The following is a 21663-nucleotide window of genomic DNA, read 5'->3' on the forward strand; positions in this document are numbered from 1 at the left end:
TGCTACAGTATCTTGCCACACAAAACAAGCTACTAATCTAAAAATCGGTCCAGTTTTTTCTGGATGTTGTCAAAAGCGTCTTTGCCCAAGTAGTCAGCCTGGCCATCCTCCCATAGCCTACGCTGCTCCAGATCATCCTCCTCTGTCTCTGCAGCAGTCTACAAGGAAATAACCAAGATAATATTTCAGGAAATAACCGGGATATAACAAAAAAATACATTTGAAATAACCAAGATGATAAAAGAGATTCAAAATAACCAAGATTATATAATAGATAAGTAACCAAGATGATTAATGATATTAGAAATAACCAAGATGATAACAAAAATAGATTAGGTATCTATTCCATTCACCATCAGTCAGAAGAGTAATGAAAAATGAAAGATGGAGACATGAGGGACATACAAATAAATGACTAAGGAATAGTTACTGGGAGGCCTTGAAGCAATACGATGTGTGATATTTTGTTGTGAGGTCAAATGTGTTAATAATGTTGTGCACCAGCAGAGGATGTTACTACAGTAGGAATGTGTATTTTGCCAACAACAATGTTGATCATTTAAACATGGAACGATAGATCGATAATTTCTTAAATCAGTTCCTAATAGTAGGCTTTAACTATACACTGAGTGTACAAAACATTCGGAACAACTACCTAACATTGAGTTGCAAGAACAGCCTCAATTCGTCGGGGCATTCCACAGGGATGCTGGTCCATGTTTACTCCAATGCTTCCCAAAGTTGGATGGATGTCCTCTGGGTGGTGGACCATTCTTGATACACACGGGAAACTGTTGAGCGTGAAAAACCCAGCAGCGTTGCAGTTCTTGACACACTCATACCGGTTCGCCAGGCACTTATTACCATACCCTGTTCAAAGGCACTGAAATCTTTTGTCTTGCCCATTCACCCTCTGAATGGCACACATACACAATCCATGTCTCAATTGTCTTTAACCTGTCTCCTCCCCTTCATCACTGATTTAAGTGAATATAACAAGTGACATCAATAAGGGATCATAGCTTTCCTAATGTTTTGTACACTCAGTGTATGTTAGTGTAGACAGGTGACGTACAGGTTCAGTGGCAGGATCCTCCATGGTGTTGGAGGCTGTTTCAGTGACCTCTGACCCCTCCTCACTGGGCCCAGGTGGGTCCTGATTGGCTTTTCTGTCTCCAGCTCCTCCCTCCTCCCCCGTAGATACATCCTGATGTTGGGTACGCTGTAGGACAGGGACCAACCACACATGGAGTGAGTTATAGGTCGTTCCACAACAACATGCGCTAGAGACACCAAGACAACTAAAATTGTAAGCATTTGACAAGCATCCACTTTAAGATTTGTTATAGTTAAATGATACATATTTACTATTAGAGTGGGTAATTAGTACCCACTGATTTGTATTCACCAGGTTGCAAGTATTGACAGCAATGGCCTCAATCATATAGGTCACTGAGTCAGATTTCAATAGGTTTTGAGAAAGCATTTCAGTCACTTTCTCACACTGTTCCTTCCTATGATGCATTGACATTGGCAGGGTGTGCACAGCCTCTAGAATCACAACCTTAAGTGTGCCACTGCGATAACCTTAAATTCGCAAAATCCCTCAAGCTGATAGTAATTCGGAGCTAGGTTAAAGATCTATCAGACACCTAAGTCATAACTAATTAATAATCATAATGAATAGATAATGCAGAGGCAAAAGCTCTATCACCTTTTGTTAAAGACTAACCATTTCTCCTGGCTGTGTGGGTGAATCGGGCCTCTTCTTCCTCTCCTCTGTGAGCAGAGTGACTTCTCGGAGTAATGATTCTGTGAGGTCCTCTATCAACGACACTGTAGCTTCTCTCCCCTTTGGCTTCTCTTCTTCTCTCCCCTTTGGCTTCTCTTCTTCTCTCCCCTGGCTCTGTGAAAAAAAGTGTGATGGTGTGTACTGTTGAGAACCACCTAAGGTACGTTGGTAGAGGTGTGTAGAGAGGAGAAGAGTACGGGGACAAGAGTACTGGACTCTGATCTCTCTCGGTGGACATTTGCGTAAGAACAACAGACATAGGAGAAAACACACATGTTCTCTATAGGATGTACATTGTAGTCCCACTATGCAGTCTGTCAAATGCAAATATTTACAGTGGCTTGCGAAAGTATTCACCCCCCTTGGCATTTTTCCTATTTTGTTGCCTTACAACCTGGAATTAAAATGGAGTTTTTGGGGGTTTGTATCATTTGATTTACACAACATGCCTACCACTTTGAAGATGCAAAATATTTTTGGGTGTGAAACAGACAAGAAATAAGACCAATTAACAGAACTTGAGCGTGCATTCACCCCCCCCCCCCCCCAAAGTCAATACTTTGTAGAGCCACCTTTTGCAGCAATTACAGCTGCAAGTCTCCTGGGGTGTGTCTCTATAAGCTTGGCACATCTATCCACTGGGATTTTTGCCCATTCTTCAAGGCAAAACTGCTCCAGCTCCTTCAAGTTGGATGGGTTCCGCTGGTGCACAGCAATCTTTAAGTCATACCACAGATTCTCAATTGGATTGAGGTCTGGGCTTTGACTAGGCCATTCCAAGACATTTAAATGTTTCCCCTTAAACCACTTGAGTGTTGCTTTAGCAGTATGTTTAGGGTCATTGTCCTGCTGGAAGGTGAACTTCAATCCCAGTCTCAAATCTCTGGAAGACTGAAACAGGTTTCCCTCAAGAATTTCCCTGTATTTAGCGCCATCCATCATTCCTTCAATTCTGACCAGTTTCCCAGTCCCTGCCAATTAAAAACATCCCCACAGCATGATGCTGCCACCACCATGCTTCACTGTGGGGATGGTGTTCTTGGGGTGATGAGAGGTGTTGGGTTTGCGACAGACATAGCGTTTTCCTTGATGGCCAAAAAGCTCAATTTTCGTCTCATCTGACCAGAGTACCTTCTTCCATATGTTTAGGGAGTCTCCCACATGCCTTTTGGTGAACACCAAACGTGTTTTTCTTTAAGCAATGACTTTTTTCTGGCCACTCTTCCATAAAGCCCAGCTTGGTGGAGTGTACGGCTTAAAGTGGTCCTATGGACAGATACTCCAATCTCTGCTGTGGAGCTTTGCAGCTCCTTCAGGGTTCTCTTTGGTGTCTTTGTTGCCTCTCTGATTAATGCCCTCCTTGCTTGGTCCATGAGTTTTGGTGGGCGGCCCTCTCTTGGCAGGTTTGTTGTGGTGCCATATTATTTCAATTTTTTAATAATGGATTTAATGGTGCTCCGTGGGATGTTCAAAGTTTCAGATATTTTTTTATAACACCAACCCTGATCTGTACTTCTCCACAACTTTGTCCCAGACCTGTTTGGAGAGCTCCTTGGTCTTCATGGTGCCGCTTGTTTGGTGGTGCCCCTTGCTTAGTGGTGTTGCAGACTCTGGGGCCTTTCAGAACAGGTGTATATATACTGAGATCATGTGACAGATCATGTGACACTTAGATTGCACACATGTGGACTTTATTTAACTAATTATGTGACTTCTGAAGGTAATTGGTTGCACCAGATCTTATTTAAGGGCTTCATAGCAAAGGGGTTGAATACATATGCACGCACCACTTTTCTGTTATTTACTTTTGATGTTATTTCTTTCATTTCACTTCACCAATTTTGACTATTTTGTGTATGTCCATTACATGAAATCCAAATAAAAATCCATTTAAATTACAGGTTGTAATGCAACAAAATAGGGGGATGAATACTTTTGCAAGGCACTGTACCTAAATGTTCAAATGTTGTATAAGCTCTGCTGTGACGCACTGTAGTTCACAGTATACAGTACATGACACTGCAATGCTAAGACATTTACACTTTGTTTTGTATGTGGTTATGTTATAGAGTGCATATACAGTATGAGGAAAATACATGAGTCAATTCTACTGCGTCTTACATGTTGCTTTGGCCCAGCATGTTGGATTGGCACAGCAGGTTCTTGATGGGACATTGTCTTTGTAAGGAGAAGTAAGTAGGAGTACTCCGTCCACCACTGGTAAACAAACTCTTCCAGGGGGCTGTTGGTGTGCTGATTGGTCTGTGAGTTAGAACGTTGATTCCATGGCTTGACTGAACCCAGGAAGTGGACAATCTTAGCATTGTGACCATATCTGTGTGGGACCAGGATAACAGTACAATATGGTCAACATCAGGCAAAAAAAACAGTAGCAGGGTTGGAGTCAGGCTTGTGGTACAAAATATGCTTTTTCAATCAGGGAAATGTCATATTTACTGAAATTATCCATTTGAAGTAAAATAATACTCACTCTTGATAAGCAGGTAGATAGGTGTAGACTGCGATGGCACTGAGGTTGTACACAAAAGGAAGGTGTTTACTGATATCTCTAACAGCCCAGTCACTGAAAAATGTGTTTAAGAGGCCCTGGTCCCCACCTGAAAACACAGAGGGTATACAGTAGAGTTACTGTCAGCACATATCATGAGGAAGAGCCATTAAAGCAGTAAAGTCATTTATGTACTGTAATATTGCTGAGATAAGTAAAATTGCTATGCAAATTGCATTTCTAATATGGCATTGCTGGTCTTCTCAACCGTGTGGTAGAGTTCTGTAATTTCCTAAATGAACATCAAGTTCATCAACATCAACATTTTCCAAATGTTTTTCAAGAAGAAACAGTTAAAGGGCTAGGGTCAGCGTTGAGGGTTAGGGTTGAACTGGGATGTGGACTTGAAGCTAGGGTTAGGGTTGAGGCTAGGGTTAGGGTTGAACTGGGATGTGGACTTGAAGCAAGGGTAAGGGTTCTGACTGACCGTCGAAGCTGCCGTGTTGTCGTGCATGCTCCAACAGCCTGCCGTAGGTGTCCAGAGAGGGCCTGAACACAAACACCCCTGAGTTAAAACAGTCCGGCCAGCCAGGGTCAGGGGCCGCAGACAGCTCCTCACGTTCAAACAGCTCATCCACATTACACAGCACCTACAGGCCAGGGAGGGTCATGAGTCAACAGGAAACAGAGCAGGTTAGTACATCAAAAATATCAAAACTCAAAGTCAAGGTCAAGTTTATGATGCCATTTGTACAGAGGACATATGTTGGACATTTTCTGCAACATGAACACAGATTTGATCAACGTCAAGTTCCAGATCAAGTGTCAAGATGCCATTTGTAGGTTCAGCACATACTTTTGGAAGTTTTCTATAACGAGAGTTCATAATGATTGTATGGTATTGTTGGTTTATGTTTGGATGTGCTCATTATGTTTCATTTTCAGTTGAACTTCCTACATGGCCCTGTGACCAGTTGGGGCTCTATTTGCTTGGCCTTGACACTCAAACCAAACACGCCTATCTCTGCAGCACATGAAAAGCCCTCTGTACTTCTTTTTACAGAGCAAAAATATGACGGTCTGTCCCATGGCGATTGTAACATTCATGTTAGGTACTGATTTACCTTTCAATAACTATGTTTGGGTCCATGTTAGTTACAGATCAATATTGCACAACTCAAATATTAAAATTGATTTGCTGGTAAAGATCAAGCTTTGACATAGTAAGATTGATTCCTTGGTTTTAAAACAAATTGATAATTGAGTGGGTGTTTATATTAGAGACAAGTGGTGTCTAGGGAGATTTCAGTACACTTACGAGTGTGTCTGCATCCAGGAAAACACATTTGCTGTATTGGGTGAGGGTCCAACAGTGGAGCTTGGTGAAAGTGACCCCCAGTTCTGGTCGTCCCAGCCAGGATAGATGTGCTTGGTCTCCACTGTCCAGCACGTCCACTACCAGGACCTGGTCAAACACATGGCCCAGGTCAGCACTGTGGGGAGGGAACACAGGGGATTTACTACAACTACAATCTGATTTTACATGACTTCAATACACAAGAAATACACTAGGTCCACAGCGCACCCAGGACTGCAAAAGACTCCATCCAGTTAATCTAATGCCCCCTTAACTGATGAGAAACCAAATACTGCATTTGTCTGATAGCTTTTCTGGGACCTCTGTCACAGACACAGAGTATAACTTTAATTCAAATTCTAATAGGTCATGCGTCACTCTCCATGACTCAGTGATATCATATTATATTTCTGTCTGAGATGCAGGGACTTCTCTCACCGCGCCTGGTTAGAGACATTAGTGGAGACCATCACAACAGTCTGGCGTGTGGTCCTGTGTCGTCGTAAACACTGTCCTACCACCAGAGCCCCCATGCAGTAGCTGTCTGTGGTGGCCAGGGTGACAAAGGCCTGATTCGCTGGTGGCACAGGAAGGAAGAGTGGGAGGTGTTATTCATTGAAATAGATGACTAACACCCAACAGGGGATTTGAGCAGTTTTACAGTGCCATCATCATTACGTTATTTAGGAATTAAAAGTAGTTAATTTCTCAAGTTATTACCGATAGTCAAGCACTTCCTGTTTTCCTCTTGCATTAAATTAGAGAGTGATCTCAATCAACTTGACACTGACAGGTTATATTAAAATGTTTATGATATAATGATGAGTACTTACCTGGCATGGTGTGACTGCGACTCCTCTAAATGAATAACAACTTGAGGCAGAGGTAAAAGTGATAGATGGTAATAAAAGTGTCAAGTTGATAGATCAGGTCCCGCACCACTGGCAGAGAGGACTTGGCAGAAAATGCACTAGTTTCCCCTAAAGTGAAACTCCAATATGTTGATGATACTGTAGTCCCACAGTCCAGCGAGTCCAGCAGAAGTAAATGTCCACAAACAATAGATCCAGAATGATCAATACAAAGTGATCTATTTTTTTACAGCCATTTCGATTGGCTTTATAAAACATATAGTAGTATTAGTTGTAAATGTAATATGAGAGGTTATATCTAAAGCCAGGGGGTGTAACCTCAAGCTGGTAGCTACACAACACTCATACGTCTGCCGTTTTCAGAGCAAGAGCAAATCAGATGCAAGTAAGCAAGAGCAAATCAGAGAGTCTGTTTGAGTTCTCGGTCATGTGTCACTGGTCATTCAACTAAAATGAAAACCTGCAGGGTTTAAGCAGGACCTTCAACAACTGTACTCTACAGTTTACAGTAGTCCAACCCCTGGAACTAAGTGCATAGTACTATGTGCAGGTGCATTCAATTCACTGTAGAACCGTCAGCCAATCTTCATGATATACAAATTAATGGTACTATGCACAACAACACTGATGTTGAAACTTGATGGAAAACATGCATGAAATAAAAAGACCAATCAATTGTAAAAAGTTAACTTTATTGATAACAATAAGGTACATTATCGACAGCCCTCCATCGTCTTTCAGAGAAGGAATCAAACTCCTTCAAAGCACACAAAACAACTAACTACGATCAATTAAGCCAACAAATGATTTCCTGTATTGGTAAAGAATAAACAGTCCTACTTTTTCAGTTACGGTTCCTTAAATGTTTTAATTACATGTACTGAAAGTTAAAGGAGAACAAAAATGCCATACATCACACAGCAAAAAAGCAGAAGCGCTTTTATACACATTCTTCATTAGTATTTACAGCACAAGTGACATGGTAGTATATGCTGGTTTACTATACTGAACAAAAATATAAATACAACGTGCAACAATTTCAAAGATTTGACTGAGTTACAGTTACATATAAGGAAATCAGTCAATTGAAATAAATAAATTAGGCCCTAATCTATGAATTTCACATGACGGTCAATTCAGATATGCATCTGTTGGTCAAAGATACCTTACAAAAAATGGGCCTCACAATGGGCCTCAGGATCTCGTCACAGTATTTCTGTGCATTCAAATTGCCATCGATAAAATGCAATTGTGTTCGTTGTCCGTAGCTTATGCCTGCCTGCCCATACCATAACCCCACGGCCACCATGGGGCACTCTGTTCACAAAGTTGACATCAGAAAACCGCTCGCCCACACGACACCATACACGTGGTCTGCGGTTGTGAGGCCGGTTGGCCTTACTGCCAAATTCTCTTAAACGACGTTGGAGGCGACTTATTGTAGAGAAATTAACATTCAATTCTCTGGCAACAGCTATGTTGGACATTCCTGCAGTCAGCATGCCAATTGCACGCTCCTTCAAAGCTTTCGACATCTGTGGCATTGCGTTGTGTGACAAAACGGCCTTTTATTGTCCCCAGCACAAGGTGCACCTGTGTAATGATCATGGTGTTTAATCAGCTTCTTGATATGCCACACCTGTCAGGTGGATGGATTATCTTGGAAAAGGAGAAATGCTCACTAACAGGGATGTGCACAAAATTTGAGAGAAATAAGATTTTTGTGCGTTTGGAAATTTCTGGGATATTTTATTTCAGCTCATGAAACATGGGACCAACACTTTACATGTTGCGTTTATATTTTTGTTCAGTGTAGTTTGGTATCAACCCCAGGTATCAATTTCTATTCATATCTGTATTACATCAGAAATCAAGCAATCATACATACAAATCTTAAACAAGTATAACTTAAAACATACAATAACCACTTCTCGGTATAAATGTTTTTTTGCAAATAAACATGCACAATGCATTTTTTAAAACATTTCTGGCTATTTACCATGTGCATTTACGGTATCTTTCCTCACATACACACTAACGAGTGGCTTGCACCCCAAACAATTAACTTACTAGATGACAAAACATGTGATGCAGCTAAAAGTTCAGCTTGAATCCAATCCTCATCTCAAATAGTACCCTACACATTCTTTTTATATCCACCAAAATGATCCCTTTTCTAAGACACTTTTTTTCATTATACCTTAAAGTTGTAAATCCTTCTATTAAATTTGAATCCAGTTAATAATTACATGAATGTGCCATGTTATAAAATTATAATTTGTGTGCATGGTTTGTTTTGATTAGTGTAACTACAGATTCGCCTGGGTTATATTTTAAAACAAGCGCTGACATTTTATGAAACGAGGGATCCTACTGCCAATCAGAATTGAATCGAATATACATGGAGACAGTTAAAGTAAAACAAATACAACAAAAGCTATGTGCAATGTAAACAGTCAAATGTAAAATGCAGTTATGTATACTAGCTAGGCCTACTAAAGTATGAAATGAAAAGTTATGAAAGTGATGAAAAATCACATCAGTATATTGAAAGACAATTGTTTGGTACTGAACAATATACAATGAAAAGTATCAATACATTTTCACTGCAAAAAACATGTATTCAAGTTGTAAATCTATCTAAGTGTCTTTACACAGCTAGATAAGGCAAAAAAACAAGAAAACATATAACTAACATTCTCCAAAAGTTAAATTCCAAATGAAAGACAAATGAAAAAAAAATATATATTTTATTGTATTTTTTTGCCCACTGAAGTCCCCCAGCAGACAGTTGATACCTGCTGGTGGAAGAATGTGTTTCTTTGCTCAAGGTGCAGTTCCTCTATGATGATCTGATCGAAGTTAAGATGACCTGAGCAAGTTGCTCATCACTGGAATCAGAGGAAGCACAGAAATAATGGTTATGTTATGTTCACAAAAAATACACAAAAAATACATTGTAATTTAAAATAACTTCAAACCCTTCTCAGCAGACCTTTTTCCAAGGGTTCCCTTGCCCTAATCTGCAGGAACGAAAAGGAGGCCAGAGAGAAGTAAAGAAACAGAGGAGAAGCAAGACCCACCCAGAGAAAAGGTAGGAAAACAGAACAGGAATACTAGATGGATATAGTAGGTAGGCAGTATATATGAAGGTAGTAGATAATATAGGCAGTATATATGAAGGTAGTAGATAATATAGGCAGTATATATGAAGGTAGTAGATAATATAGGCAGTATATATGAAGGTAGTAGATAATATAGGCAGTATATATGAAGGTAGTAGATAATATAGGCAGTATATATGAAGGTAGTAGATAATATAGGCAGTATATATGAAGGTAGTAGATAATATAGGCAGTATATATGAAGGTAGTAGATAATATAGGCAGTATATAGGAAGGTAGTAGATAATATAGGCAGTATATATTAAGGTAGTAGATAATATAGGCAGTATATAGGAAGGTAATAGATAATATAGGCAGTATATATGAAGGCTGTAGATAATATAGGCAGTATATATGAAGGTAGTAGATAGTATAGGTAGTATATTTGAGTAGTAGAGAGAGAGAGAGAGAGAGAGAGTAGGACTAATGAGATCGTGTAATAACTAGTACTTACCTTGGGGATCAGACTGAGCTCCATGTGCGTTCTTTCCACTTTCTGGGTCTACACCTGAATGGAGAAATACATAAGCATTTACATCGAAGAACATGTTATGTGCCACAGACAACTTTGTAGCGGGATCTCTAGACCCTTGTATCTTGACCTGAGACATGGCTGTAGACATGGCTGCCATATAGGCGTCTACAGCTAGGGCAACCTTGTATCCACTACTACACATACTGTACTGTATGTATCCCAGTCCCATTCACTCACCTCCCTGAATCTTGAAACACAGTTTCTTCTTCTGGTAGGCAAAGTAGCTGGAGGCAGCACCAAGAAGGGCCACTCCTATTCCACTCACTATGCCAGCGATCTGACCAGATCCAGCTTCTACATGTACACAACAAAAAGATCCATTGTTGTTGTTGTTGTTGTTGTTTAGTTGTTAAGGTTACCCTAGATGTTTTCTCTCTGATTGATACTTAGAAAAGTCTATTAAAGAATGTGTGTGTGAGTGAGGCTATTCATGTTGCATAACTTGCCTTTTTTTCAAAAACACATAGGGCTGTAGCCTAGTTTCACACCAATGGAAAACATTTTTGAACTATAACATAATTCCACAAGGTGGTGGTCTAGAGACTTTTTATGACGGCATCTGGTTGTAATGTGCTGGCAAAGTACGCCTGGGTGGAAAATAGTGCAACAACAGAACACTATGGGGCCGAAACACAAATATTCCAGAGTTTCTCTTTAAAAACATCTTATATATGCCTCACGGCCACTGAGAACTATCGAAAATGCGACAAAAGACATGAAACCTCAGAGAAAGCCACAACCCAGTGATACAGTGAAGGACATAACACACCCAAATCCAAACACACAGAAAGTAACAAAGAAAGCAATATACAATGGGATTACAGGGAACAAAGACTTGAATTTTGATGGATATACCTTACCAACAAGTAAAAACTGGATTTTCCCATAGAGAACCAGTGTGAGTAATAGTGAGTAAAAGGAGGGTTTTATCATAGTGTATCATGCATTGAAACAGGGCGGTGCCCAGGGTAAAAGCTGGATGACACCCCAACCAAAAGTGACTTACTGCTGGAGAATGCAACCTACCGCCTGTGGCTCCAATCGTACAGTTCAGACCAATAACCTTCACTCACAGTCACACATGCAAGCTACATTCTTAGAAATAAAAACCATGCTATGTGTTATAGATCCCCTGCAAAACACCATCAATCAGAACACCGTTCCACAGGTTTTATTAACATCTCAAGGAATACAACAGACAAAGAGACGACAATAGCAATGTGTTGATAACTAACCTCTCTGTTGTAACACACACATCGTAAGAAAAAGAGGTAGCCGCACACTTCTAACATGGTAAGACATGTTGTAATGGAAACAAGATATTGCATTTGAATGCAAGTGGCCAAAGAAACATACCCCAATGAAAAAGACAACCTCCAACATTCACCACGATACATAAATAATTTGTAAATACACAAGATTTTTATTTTTTATGTGTATAACCTACTGGCTTAGCATATATATCCTTCCGTGTTTCAGAATAAGTAATTCACTTAGTAACTAATGGAATATGAGAGAACCGCATGTCAGGTTGTTCTAGAACACATTAGTACAAAACGTGTTGGATCTTTCAACCGAGTGTTGTGAATTTTGGCTATGATAGGAATGTGTGCTGACTAGGCCTCTGTGAGGGGCTGTTAGGACTGGGCTGCAAAAAGCCTTAGTAAGTAACAGGCTTAGAGTAACAGTAATGATGGGCATGTTATGATAGGATGCGACACAGGGAAAAATGTCAAACAAAGACCTTCCATGAGTGTCAGACATCTGTTTTACATCTGGACTATGACCCATAATTGTCAAAAATTGTAAACATCGAGGGCTTCTCTAGCCTTTTTATATCTTCATTATTTTTGCATTAATTGCCATGTCATCTGGAAAGACTATCACACAAGAAGGAACACACATATGAAACAACTACATGCAATGCATAAGAATGCCTCAAGAACCATACTAACAGTGGAAAATGTGGTTGCCAATGGCAAGTGGCCAAATATGCAGCCCAAAAAAAGGGGGGACAATAAAATAACTTTGATAATATCAAATCAAATCAAATGTTATTTGTCACATGCGCCGAATACAACAGGTGTAGACCTTACCGTGAAATGCTTACTTACAAGCCCTTAACCAACAATGCAGTTTAAAAAATAACCACTATCAGTAACCACTATCTTTAGGCTTATAGCTGTAACATTTTACACAAAACAGAATCCCATAAGCTCAACACACAGGAATGATTCAGAAACTGTGACTTCAGAAAGTAAAGAAAAGAGTGGGTGTGTCAAAGAGGGGATGAGAACACACCCACTCCTTAAGGGATAAAACCTCTGAACTTTGTACTAACCCTAACTCTAACCCAGTGAAAACTGGAGCCTACATTCAGAAAAAAAGGTGCTCTCTAGAACCTAAAAGGGTTATTCGGCTGTCCTATAGGAGAACCCCATTTGGTTCAAGGTAGAACCCTTTTGGCTCCATGTAGAACCCTTTCCACAGAGAGTTCTACATGGAACCCAAAAGGGTTATCCTATAAGGACAGCCGAATAACCCTTTTGGAACCATTTTTTTCTATGTGTACCAACCATTTCTTTGTAAGATCAGCCCTAAGAGGTGTTTTAAAGCACCTCAAACTAACACCATGTAAACAACTAATCAGAACACGCCCTCAGATCTGAGCACCAATCAGAACATAGGTGGATAGATGACTTCCTGATTCCCGAAAGTCACTGGGGGCTCATTCATTGGCCCACATCCAAAAGCTCCATGGCCTTCTCTAACAGAGGCACCACTGCTTGCTTTATGTTGGATATCCAAACATGGACGCCCTCTGGCATGTTAGCATCTAGCATCTTCAGGAATTGGCCCCACAGTAGGTCTAGATCTGCAACGACACAGAACCGTACCTGGGTTTTAGGCTATGGCCAATAGTCTGCACTCAATCAAGCCAATCAGAGTTAATTCCCCTTTATATCCCAAACCAATAGTTCCCAATGTTCCCATAAAGCTTACTGTACTTATTTACCCAGAAGATAAATTATATTTCTTGCTACTTAGGAATAAATTGTCATCCTCAAGCCTCCACTTGCACTATTTGATCAGGGAATAGCATGTTTCAACACATTTAGTTTGATAGACCTCCTCCGATCAGCGCTGCCCTTTTCATTTGTTTTATTAATCATTGTCAGTATTTGTGCTGTGTTCGGATTGAAACAGGAAGTATAGAACAACATACTCCGACCTTGAGGAGCACACACTAAAACCAGGGAAACAATCAGCCAACTTCCTCTGAGACAAGAAATGGATATGACTATAAAAGCCCGGGCGTAGTCCTTCGAGATGTATGGGAAGAATTCCCTGTGACTGAGATGATTCATACTGCAGGCCTTTGACATCATGGTAAAGATGAGTGGTAAGAGTTCATAGAAAGGAGTTGGTGTGGGTAAAGTGGGCGAATACAAACTCTAAAGATTCCACCTAAATCTGGCGCGAATTAGGCTGAGAAATAGCCATTCAACTTGACAAACGGCACCCCATATATTCCTCCTCTGAGACGCTTGATAATTAACATTATTTATTATAGAAATAAATGGATTGATTGTTTTACCTTGAGGTTGATCTGCTGGAGCACCACCTCCTCCTGAAGAGGGAAAAATAAAGTTTAAAAAATAAGCAATACATCCATAACTTTGGTACTTTGATTTTGCAGCATTACTGTTTTGAATCATTTTACGAGCAGCACGCAAGAACTTTAGACAAACTTCACGCTATAAATGGCGTACCATTGGGATCTGAGGCTGGGTCAGCGGCACGTGCTATAGATTGAAAACAAAACAGATCGAAGTGAGATACACTTCTACTCTCTCTTAGTATCTGTAGTATATACTTACATTTACATTTACATTTTAGTTATTTAGCAGACGCTCTTATCCAGAGCGACTTACAGTTAGTGAGTGCATACATTTTCATACTGGTCCTCCGTGGGAATCAAACCCACAACCCTGGCATTGCAAGCGCCATGCTCTACCAACTGAGCTACACGGGGCATAATAATGTTTACATATGTTGCATTACTCGTCTCATATGTATATACTGTATTCTATACTATCGTAATAATATTTACATATCTTGCATTACCCATCTCATATGTATATACTGTATTCTATACTATCTATTGCATCTTAGCCTATGCCGCTCTGACAATGACATTCCTCATCCATATATGTATATATTCTTATTCCATTCCATTACTTAGATTTGTGTGAGTTAGATATTTGTTGTGGAACTGTTAGATATCACTTGCTAGATATTACTGACTGTCGGAACTAGAAGCACAAGCATTTCGCTACACTCGCAATAACATCTGCTAACCATGTGTATGTGACCAATACATTTGATTTGATTTTGATTTCATTTGAGGAGTATGTGAGATTTGTGGCTGTGAACACAACTCCAAGTGCAATGACAACAAGGGAAGTGGAAGAAGCATCGGCAACGCTAAGAGAGGTGAGAAATGCTATTCAGAGAGGGTGTTAGGAGACATGCCACGCATATACATTTACATTTTAGTCATTTAGCAGATGCTCTTATCCAGAGCGACTTACAGTTAGTGAATACATTTTTTTTTTTTTTTTTTTATACTGGCCCCCCGTGGGAATCAAACCCACAACCCTGGCGTTGCAAACGCCATGCTCTATCAACTGAGCTACATCCCTGCCGGCCATTCCCTCCCCTACCCTGGACGACGCTGGGCCAATTGTGCGGCGCCCATGAGTCTCCCGGTCGCGGCCGGCGGCGACAGAGCCTGGATTCGAACCAGGATCTAGTGGCACAGTTAGCACTGCGATGCAGTGCCTTAGACCACTGCGCCACTCTAAGGCAGTGCATTACCTGTGTGTAATTGTACAGTTAGTCCTAAGGGGAAAAAACATTATTTTGCCCCATGTAGCCTTAGCTCACGTTCTAGACATACTGTACATACAAGTAGCTAGATAGGCCCGTGTGTGCTATTTACATGTACGTGTAAATGTTCATGAAGACTTCAGAGATTTACTGTATAAAGACTTCATAGAGTTGGTAAAATATTTCCAGATTCCTTTCAACATGTCTTTAGCTTTCTAAAGCTCTCTTCCAAAGGGGCTCTAGTCGTTAACTGTGAGGGCTGAAACCTTCCCCTTACAGTGAGTTTAATGACAGGTTATTTCAGTTTGTTTCCAGCTCCTCTGGACTCTCCACAGTATCATGCAGGATAGCATCAGACTAACAGGCATATGGCACTAATTACATTGGTAACCATGAGGGGTTTTCTCTTCCCTGTTTCTGCTTTTTGTCTCTCTTTTGTAAAGAACAAATAATTACTTCCATTCTAAGTGACTAAGAGGAAAAAGAGAAAGGAAATGCGTATACAGTTTTAAGACAGAACGGTTCTGTTTCAGTCCACAGTGAATTTAGCACTGCAATTAATTTGTATATGGCAACAATGGACCATTTCTGTCGGGTCCCCAGCCTCCCCGACATACTCTATTGTGTGTATCTTGACTTATGCTAGTCTGATTAGAAATTACTCTCCCTCAACAGTAAGATTGCAGGCCTACTGTTGGAAGTCAAACCCATTAACTAATTTGTTAGAACAGAACCCTTTGTCTTGCCTGGGACACTACTTCTATAGTTATGTTCATAACAGAAATAACTTATGTTCATAACAGAAATAACTTATGTTCATAACAGAAATAACTTATGTTCATAACAGAAATAACTTATGTTCATAACAGAAACTCAATAATAAAAGCCCTAAATGTCCTACCTCCTCCTCCACCTCCCTTGCCGGGATCAGGCTTGTAGCCACCGTCATTGCTCACATCAAACAGGTCATTGTCTCCTAAGGATCCGCCACCTTCCAGATGAAAACAGTATAGCAACAGGTGAGTCATTAAATCATTATATTTATCCAGGATAGTCTAGTAAGTAACAATTACCACTGCTTTCCAGGGAGTCCTGGGAGTCCATAATAACAATACACAGTAGCACACACATAGTATATGATCGCGAAACAGAGGAAATAAAGGGATACATCCAAACGCTTAGTACCGGTGCCTCCGTCTTTAGGTGGAACAACAGCTGGTTTATCCGGTACGGGATCTATGGATGATAGACATTAGAGAACAAGGAAGAGGAGTGGGAAGAGGACCATTATTTATATTACATTATAACACGTTATATTAACATTTTAATATGTTTTCACACTGTGAAGCATGCCACTAGTCCCTCATACCATTTCGTCCGACATTGGATGTGAAAACATCAGCACCTACAATCACTTAAGCTCTTAAGTGAAAGTGACAGTGTCGTTTAGCAGGTTTTGAAAGCTCAAGAGGCCCAGCTTCTTATTAAGAGAGGTGAGAGTGTGAGAGTCGCTGGAGGGAAAGCAGAGGGAAACTCCTTTACATACCTAGCCATCACCATGTCTCAAGACATCTCAAGACAAAAGGTGATGGCTTGGTATGTAAAGGCTGCTGAGGAAAAGCTAAATCATAGATAGCAGTGGGTACCATTCATCACAAGCCTGGTTGATTGCTTGATTGAATGATTGATTCATTGTTTGTTTGTTTGATTGATTGATTGATTGGGTTAAGTTAACAGGGAGGGAGGGACAAAGCGAGAATCCCCAATATAGACCTGCACCAAATAGAAATAGTTATTCCCAAGACAGAGCAACTAACAATAACTTTGACTTTACCTGGACCCAAGGCATCAGACAGGTCAAAACCCATCCCATCTATGAAGGGAAAATATAACAGAAAACATATGGATTCTATGATTGTATAATTTACAGTCGCAGACATCTCCCATCTTGAGGTCAATACTAGGTTTGCTTTAGGTATGATCAGAACCAGGGCCTAAAAGTAACTGTTTGGTCTGCAGCCACTGTGGCAGGTAGATGAAAAAATCTACCAGCCACTCAGATGTTTTACCAGCCAAAACATTTTACATTAAAACAATTTAAAAAATAAACGGATGACCATGCTTTGTAATGTTTTTAAAACAAGAAATGTATTTGTAAGTGGTAATGTGGTATATTTGTGGAGACTCTTATCTCCCTCACTAACTTTAAGCATCAGTTGTCAGAGCACCTTACCGATCACTGCACCTGTACACAACCCATCTGAAATTAGCCCACCCAACTACCTCATCCCCATATTGTTATTTATTTTGCTCATTTGCACCCCAGTATCTCTATTTGCACATCATCTCTTGCACATCTATCATTCCAGTGTTAATACTAATTGTAATTATTTTGCACTATGGCCTATTTATTTCCTTACCTCCATAACTTGCTACATGTGCACACAGTGTATATATATTTTCTGTTGTATTTTTGACTTTATGTTATGTTTTACCCCATATGTAACTCTGTGTTGTTGTTTTTATCGCACTGCTTTGCTTTATCTTGGCCAGGTCGCAGTTGTAAATGAGAACTTGTTCTCAACTGGCTTACCTGGTTAAATAAAGGTGAAATAAATCAAATAAAATAAAATATTGCTCAATTTCATTCAATTTTAACCAAAATATTAGATGAGACAAAATGTTCAGCTGCCCCTTTAAGGGAGGTTACCTTGGTAACGGGGCCACTCCAGTTGTGTCATGTGTGTCTGTGTGTGTGAGATTTGGGATCTGACTAGGGCTATCAGTTGAAGTAGCAGCCTCAAACTAAAGTTGAAAAACAACCGAGCTTGTGAACAAAACAATGTAAATAGCCAAGAAACACGAGGACAACATCTCACTTTGTAGCCTTTCGAGTAAATTAGACCAACTTTTATGCCTGTGCGCAGCACCTCCAAAAATGAATCTATTAGCACTTCGCTCTGAGTGCACAGCTCTCCTGCCAGGCAGTGTTACTGCGTGAGGTGGGATATAGGATTCGTACTTCTTTCTGCGATTAGCAGCTATGAAACAAAACAGCAGAAATATTTTGAAAACAGCTACTGCAGCATTTTCTGGCAATAAATCACAACAATGTGCTCATACTTGACTTTTGACTATTTCTATTCACAAATGTAATGCTCGCACTGTAGAGACCTGCAAATTGAACACCGTGGCTGGTGAAATAGACATTCTTCCCCCCAATACCTAAATCTACCCGCATTTGGCAGGTGTTAACTTTATGCCCTGATAATAATAATATGCCATTTAGCAGACGCTTTTATCCAAAGCAACTTACAGTCATGCGTGCATATTTTTTTTTTTTGTGTATGGGTGGTCCCGGGGATCGAACCCACTACCTTGGCGTTACAAGCGCCGTGCTCTACCAGCTGAGCTACAGAGGACCGTCTTACTGTGTTCAATAATCTGATAGCTAGATTCCTGATTCCAAATAGTATGGATGCTGTAATTACAAGTGATGAGTGTTACTTCAGCTGGTTGAGTTAATTTACTTACCTCCAGCTGGTTTTTTGGGATCTACAGGTGCGGGAGGAGGGGCAGGTTTGGGATCTGGAAAGGACATCAAGTATATCAACTATAAGAGCATTGTATTCCACATTGGGCAAATAATTGGACAACATATTTAGTTAAGAACACATTAAATAAACACATTGATGTATCCAGAAGATCTAAATCATCTGAGAGAACAGAAAGAAAAGCTTAGTTGAAATGCATGTGAGCTATACATTTATTTAACATTTGTCAGCCATAGATGCCTTACCAGTTCCACCTTCTTTAGGAGGGATCCCAGCTGGTTTCTCAGGCTCTAAGGGGAGAAAGGGTGAATCAAGGAAGATGGATTAAAAAAGCCTAAACTTTAAACTATAATTCCCAGGCTTTTCACCTTTCAGTCTACTACTTTAAAGCCAGGAAAGGAAAAATTATTCTAAATATAGCAGAATAGAATAAGGTGATCCAGGTTGCGATTTGCTGAAAGTTGTGACTGGTTGAATATAACTGAATACAACAGCAGTATAACTATACAATTTGATGCAGTTATAAATGTATCACCCAAATCGCAAACTGGATAAACTCTTAAAGCAAATCAGTGAAAAATAAATCAGAGACAAGGAATGATCCAATCTTATTATCCCAGCACCAACAAGCTGATGAGAGACTTAACACAGCTACCTGTTGATTTAGAAGAGTAACCAAATGTAAGTCTGATACATAGAATGTTAAAGAGGAAAACCCAACACCAGCTTAGACAAAGAGGGACCCATCAACATCTATTAATGTGTCATTTTACCTTCTGGACCAAGAGCATCTAATAGATCAAATCCACCGCCTGGAGATGAAGTAATGTAATGACATGTATTTATGCTTAGTACATTATTATAACACTTTGTCAACACAGAAGAATCTGGTCATGTAGAGGGGTATTTTAAGAAGTGTGACAACATGGGGATGGAAAGATAACACAGAGAAGGCTGAATTCCTAAGACTACACAAAGGAAATCCTAATATTCAGTTGGTAAGAGTCCCTTCGGGGGCTGGGCCACCCTACAGTCACATTCTGTGCTCATATTCTGTTTCTTTAAAGTGGTTATTGATGTGGTTCATGTTGAGTCATATGAGTTGGGACTTATGAGTTGTCTATGTTCCCTTGCTAGTGGCTTCTTGCTTCTTGCTGACTTCCACGGTGTTATATTATGTGACTGGTTTCCCTACCTGGACTGGGATCCTTTGCAGGTTGCTTTGGCTGTTTTGGAATAGTTGAATGAAGAGCAGTCAGGGTGGGCGTGGTGTGGTAACTTCATAAAATAAAGGCGTTACCCTGGCCGCTCATGACGTCACAGCCTCCATAACTTACTACATTCGCACACACTGTATATATATTTTCTGTTGTATTTTTGACTTTATGTTTTGTTTACCCCATATGTAACTCTGTGTTGTTGTTTTTATCGCACTGCTTTGCTTTATCTTGGCAAGGTCGCAGTTGTAAATGAGTTCTCAACTGGTTTACCTGGTTAAATAAAGGAGAAATAAATAAAAATTCTACAGCAGGAAAATAATCCTGCAGCAACAGGAAATGTGAATTATTATGTGGATTAGAAGGAAAATAAAGTCTGAAATTTCAAAGTGGAAATTACAAACTTCAGAAGCCTTTTTAAACCTTAAATACACTACAAGTTTAACATTTCCTGCATTGCAGTTTGAGGTTTTAAAAGGCTTATTGGAGCTACTTTTTATCTGTATTATTTTTCAACTGACACACCACTACAGAGAGCCTACAAAGAAAATAAAGTTGGCAGAGGGGGCCTTGGCTTGAAAGTGTCTTTAAAGAAGAAAAACTTCAGCTAGAAGAGTTGTTAGTATGCAGTACGGGGAACTGTGTTCTGCAAACCACCCTTACCTTTCAGCAATTAAATCCTGCTAGAAAACAAAACACTCTCTCTGTGCCTTTCACACTTGCTTTTCAAAGTTGTGCCCAGTTGTGCCAGTTAGCATTGCATGCACATGTGCTTCCCTATGAGCCAAAGACACTACCCTGACTATAAAGGGCAGACTAGACCCACCCTTGAGTCATATACTACCACACTAAGATGAGTCAGAACTCTTCTGAGAGCTGTGATTATAAAACTGTACAAGAAGTACACAAGCGTTGTAGTAGCCTACACGTTTGTAACAGTGTTATACTGCCTTGCTGTTACGGTAACCGCATGTCATTCTCAGCTGTGCAACTAAAAACTGCACGGATGAGTGGGATGGGAAACAAATGCATGCAACAGCCACGTGCCCTAACCCAAATAGACATAGCACATAACATGGGGGAGGGGGGCGCAGACATGGGAGTTTCCCAGGCTATTTTCTTGTCTAAATCTATAAACGTATTTCTACTACTTCTAGGCCAATCTTGTGTGTACCTTGTCCAAAGGATAGGCCTAAGCTAGACGTATAACTTTAAATAGGCCTACGTTAACATCAACATAACAACAACAAAAACAACAAGTAAACAACAATAGTCCTGATCGTTATTATCATCATATTATTATCATTATCATAATAGCTATTCATAATAGGCCTAATAATGGGTTAGTTATGTATCTTGAGTGGAAAAAAACCTTACCTTGTGTTTTCGTCCCTATAGCCAGAGTTACAAGCAAGGCAATCCATAAGCAAGATTTCATGTCTGCTGAATAGGAAAAAAACTTTTTTTTTTTTTTTTTCCTGAATTATCCGATGCTGGATCGATATGGCTATTTTGTCAAAATAAATCGGTAACTTTAGGGTGTGTCAATGTGCGGTGCTGTCCTTCTTGCCTACCAGAACTCGAGTGTTCTCCAGTTACAAATTGGCAGTCAAATTTCCAACACGAATGAAGAGCAGTCAGGGTGGGCGTGGTGTGGTAACTTCATAAAATAAAGGCGTTACCCTGGCCGCTCATGACGTCACAGCCTCCATAATTTACTACATTCGCACACACTGTATATATATTTTCTGTTGTATTTTTGACTTTATG

At 40.0% G+C, this 21663-nt stretch overlaps 2 protein-coding genes across 19 annotated transcripts; both read right to left on the minus strand.

Annotated features, from left to right (window-relative positions):
- Positions 1-8: 8 nt before the first annotated feature.
- Positions 9-6860, minus strand: gyg2 (glycogenin 2). Of its 2 annotated transcripts, XM_084155142.1 has the most exons (10): positions 6492-6860; positions 6097-6235; positions 5620-5794; positions 4789-4951; positions 4284-4410; positions 3914-4127; positions 1733-1906; positions 1076-1222; positions 656-791; positions 83-158 (listed from the first exon to the last, which is right to left on the minus strand). In XM_084155142.1, exons 1-9 carry the CDS (start codon positions 6496-6498, stop codon positions 681-683), a joined length of 1257 nt encoding a protein of 418 aa, XP_084011268.1. In that variant the 5' UTR covers positions 6499-6860; the 3' UTR covers positions 83-158; positions 656-680. The 2 variants fall into 2 exon arrangements, with proteins under 2 accessions (XP_084011267.1, XP_084011268.1); XM_084155141.1 differs by lacking the exon at positions 656-791 and having other exon boundaries at positions 9-158.
- A 343-nt stretch (positions 6861-7203) lies between these two features.
- On the minus strand, positions 7204-21539 carry LOC311112180 (CD99 antigen-like protein 2). 17 transcript variants are annotated; one of them, XM_084155169.1, is made up of 13 exons: positions 21468-21539; positions 21271-21336; positions 19450-19488; positions 18922-18966; positions 18657-18710; positions 16957-16995; positions 16308-16358; positions 16024-16113; positions 14003-14035; positions 13828-13860; positions 10407-10523; positions 10149-10202; positions 7204-9421 (listed from the first exon to the last, which is right to left on the minus strand). In XM_084155169.1, exons 2-13 carry the CDS (start codon positions 21329-21331, stop codon positions 9393-9395), a joined length of 645 nt encoding a protein of 214 aa, XP_084011295.1. In that variant the 5' UTR covers positions 21332-21336; positions 21468-21539; the 3' UTR covers positions 7204-9392. The 17 variants fall into 17 exon arrangements, with proteins under 17 accessions (XP_084011295.1, XP_084011296.1, XP_084011300.1 ...); XM_084155170.1 differs by having other exon boundaries at positions 21271-21333; positions 21468-21524; XM_084155174.1 differs by lacking the exon at positions 19450-19488.
- Positions 21540-21663: the final 124 nt, after the last annotated feature.

This window comes from Coregonus lavaretus, assembly GCF_964263955.1.
Source record: "Coregonus lavaretus genome assembly, chromosome: 38".
Taxonomy (NCBI): Eukaryota; Metazoa; Chordata; class Actinopteri; order Salmoniformes; family Salmonidae; genus Coregonus; species Coregonus lavaretus.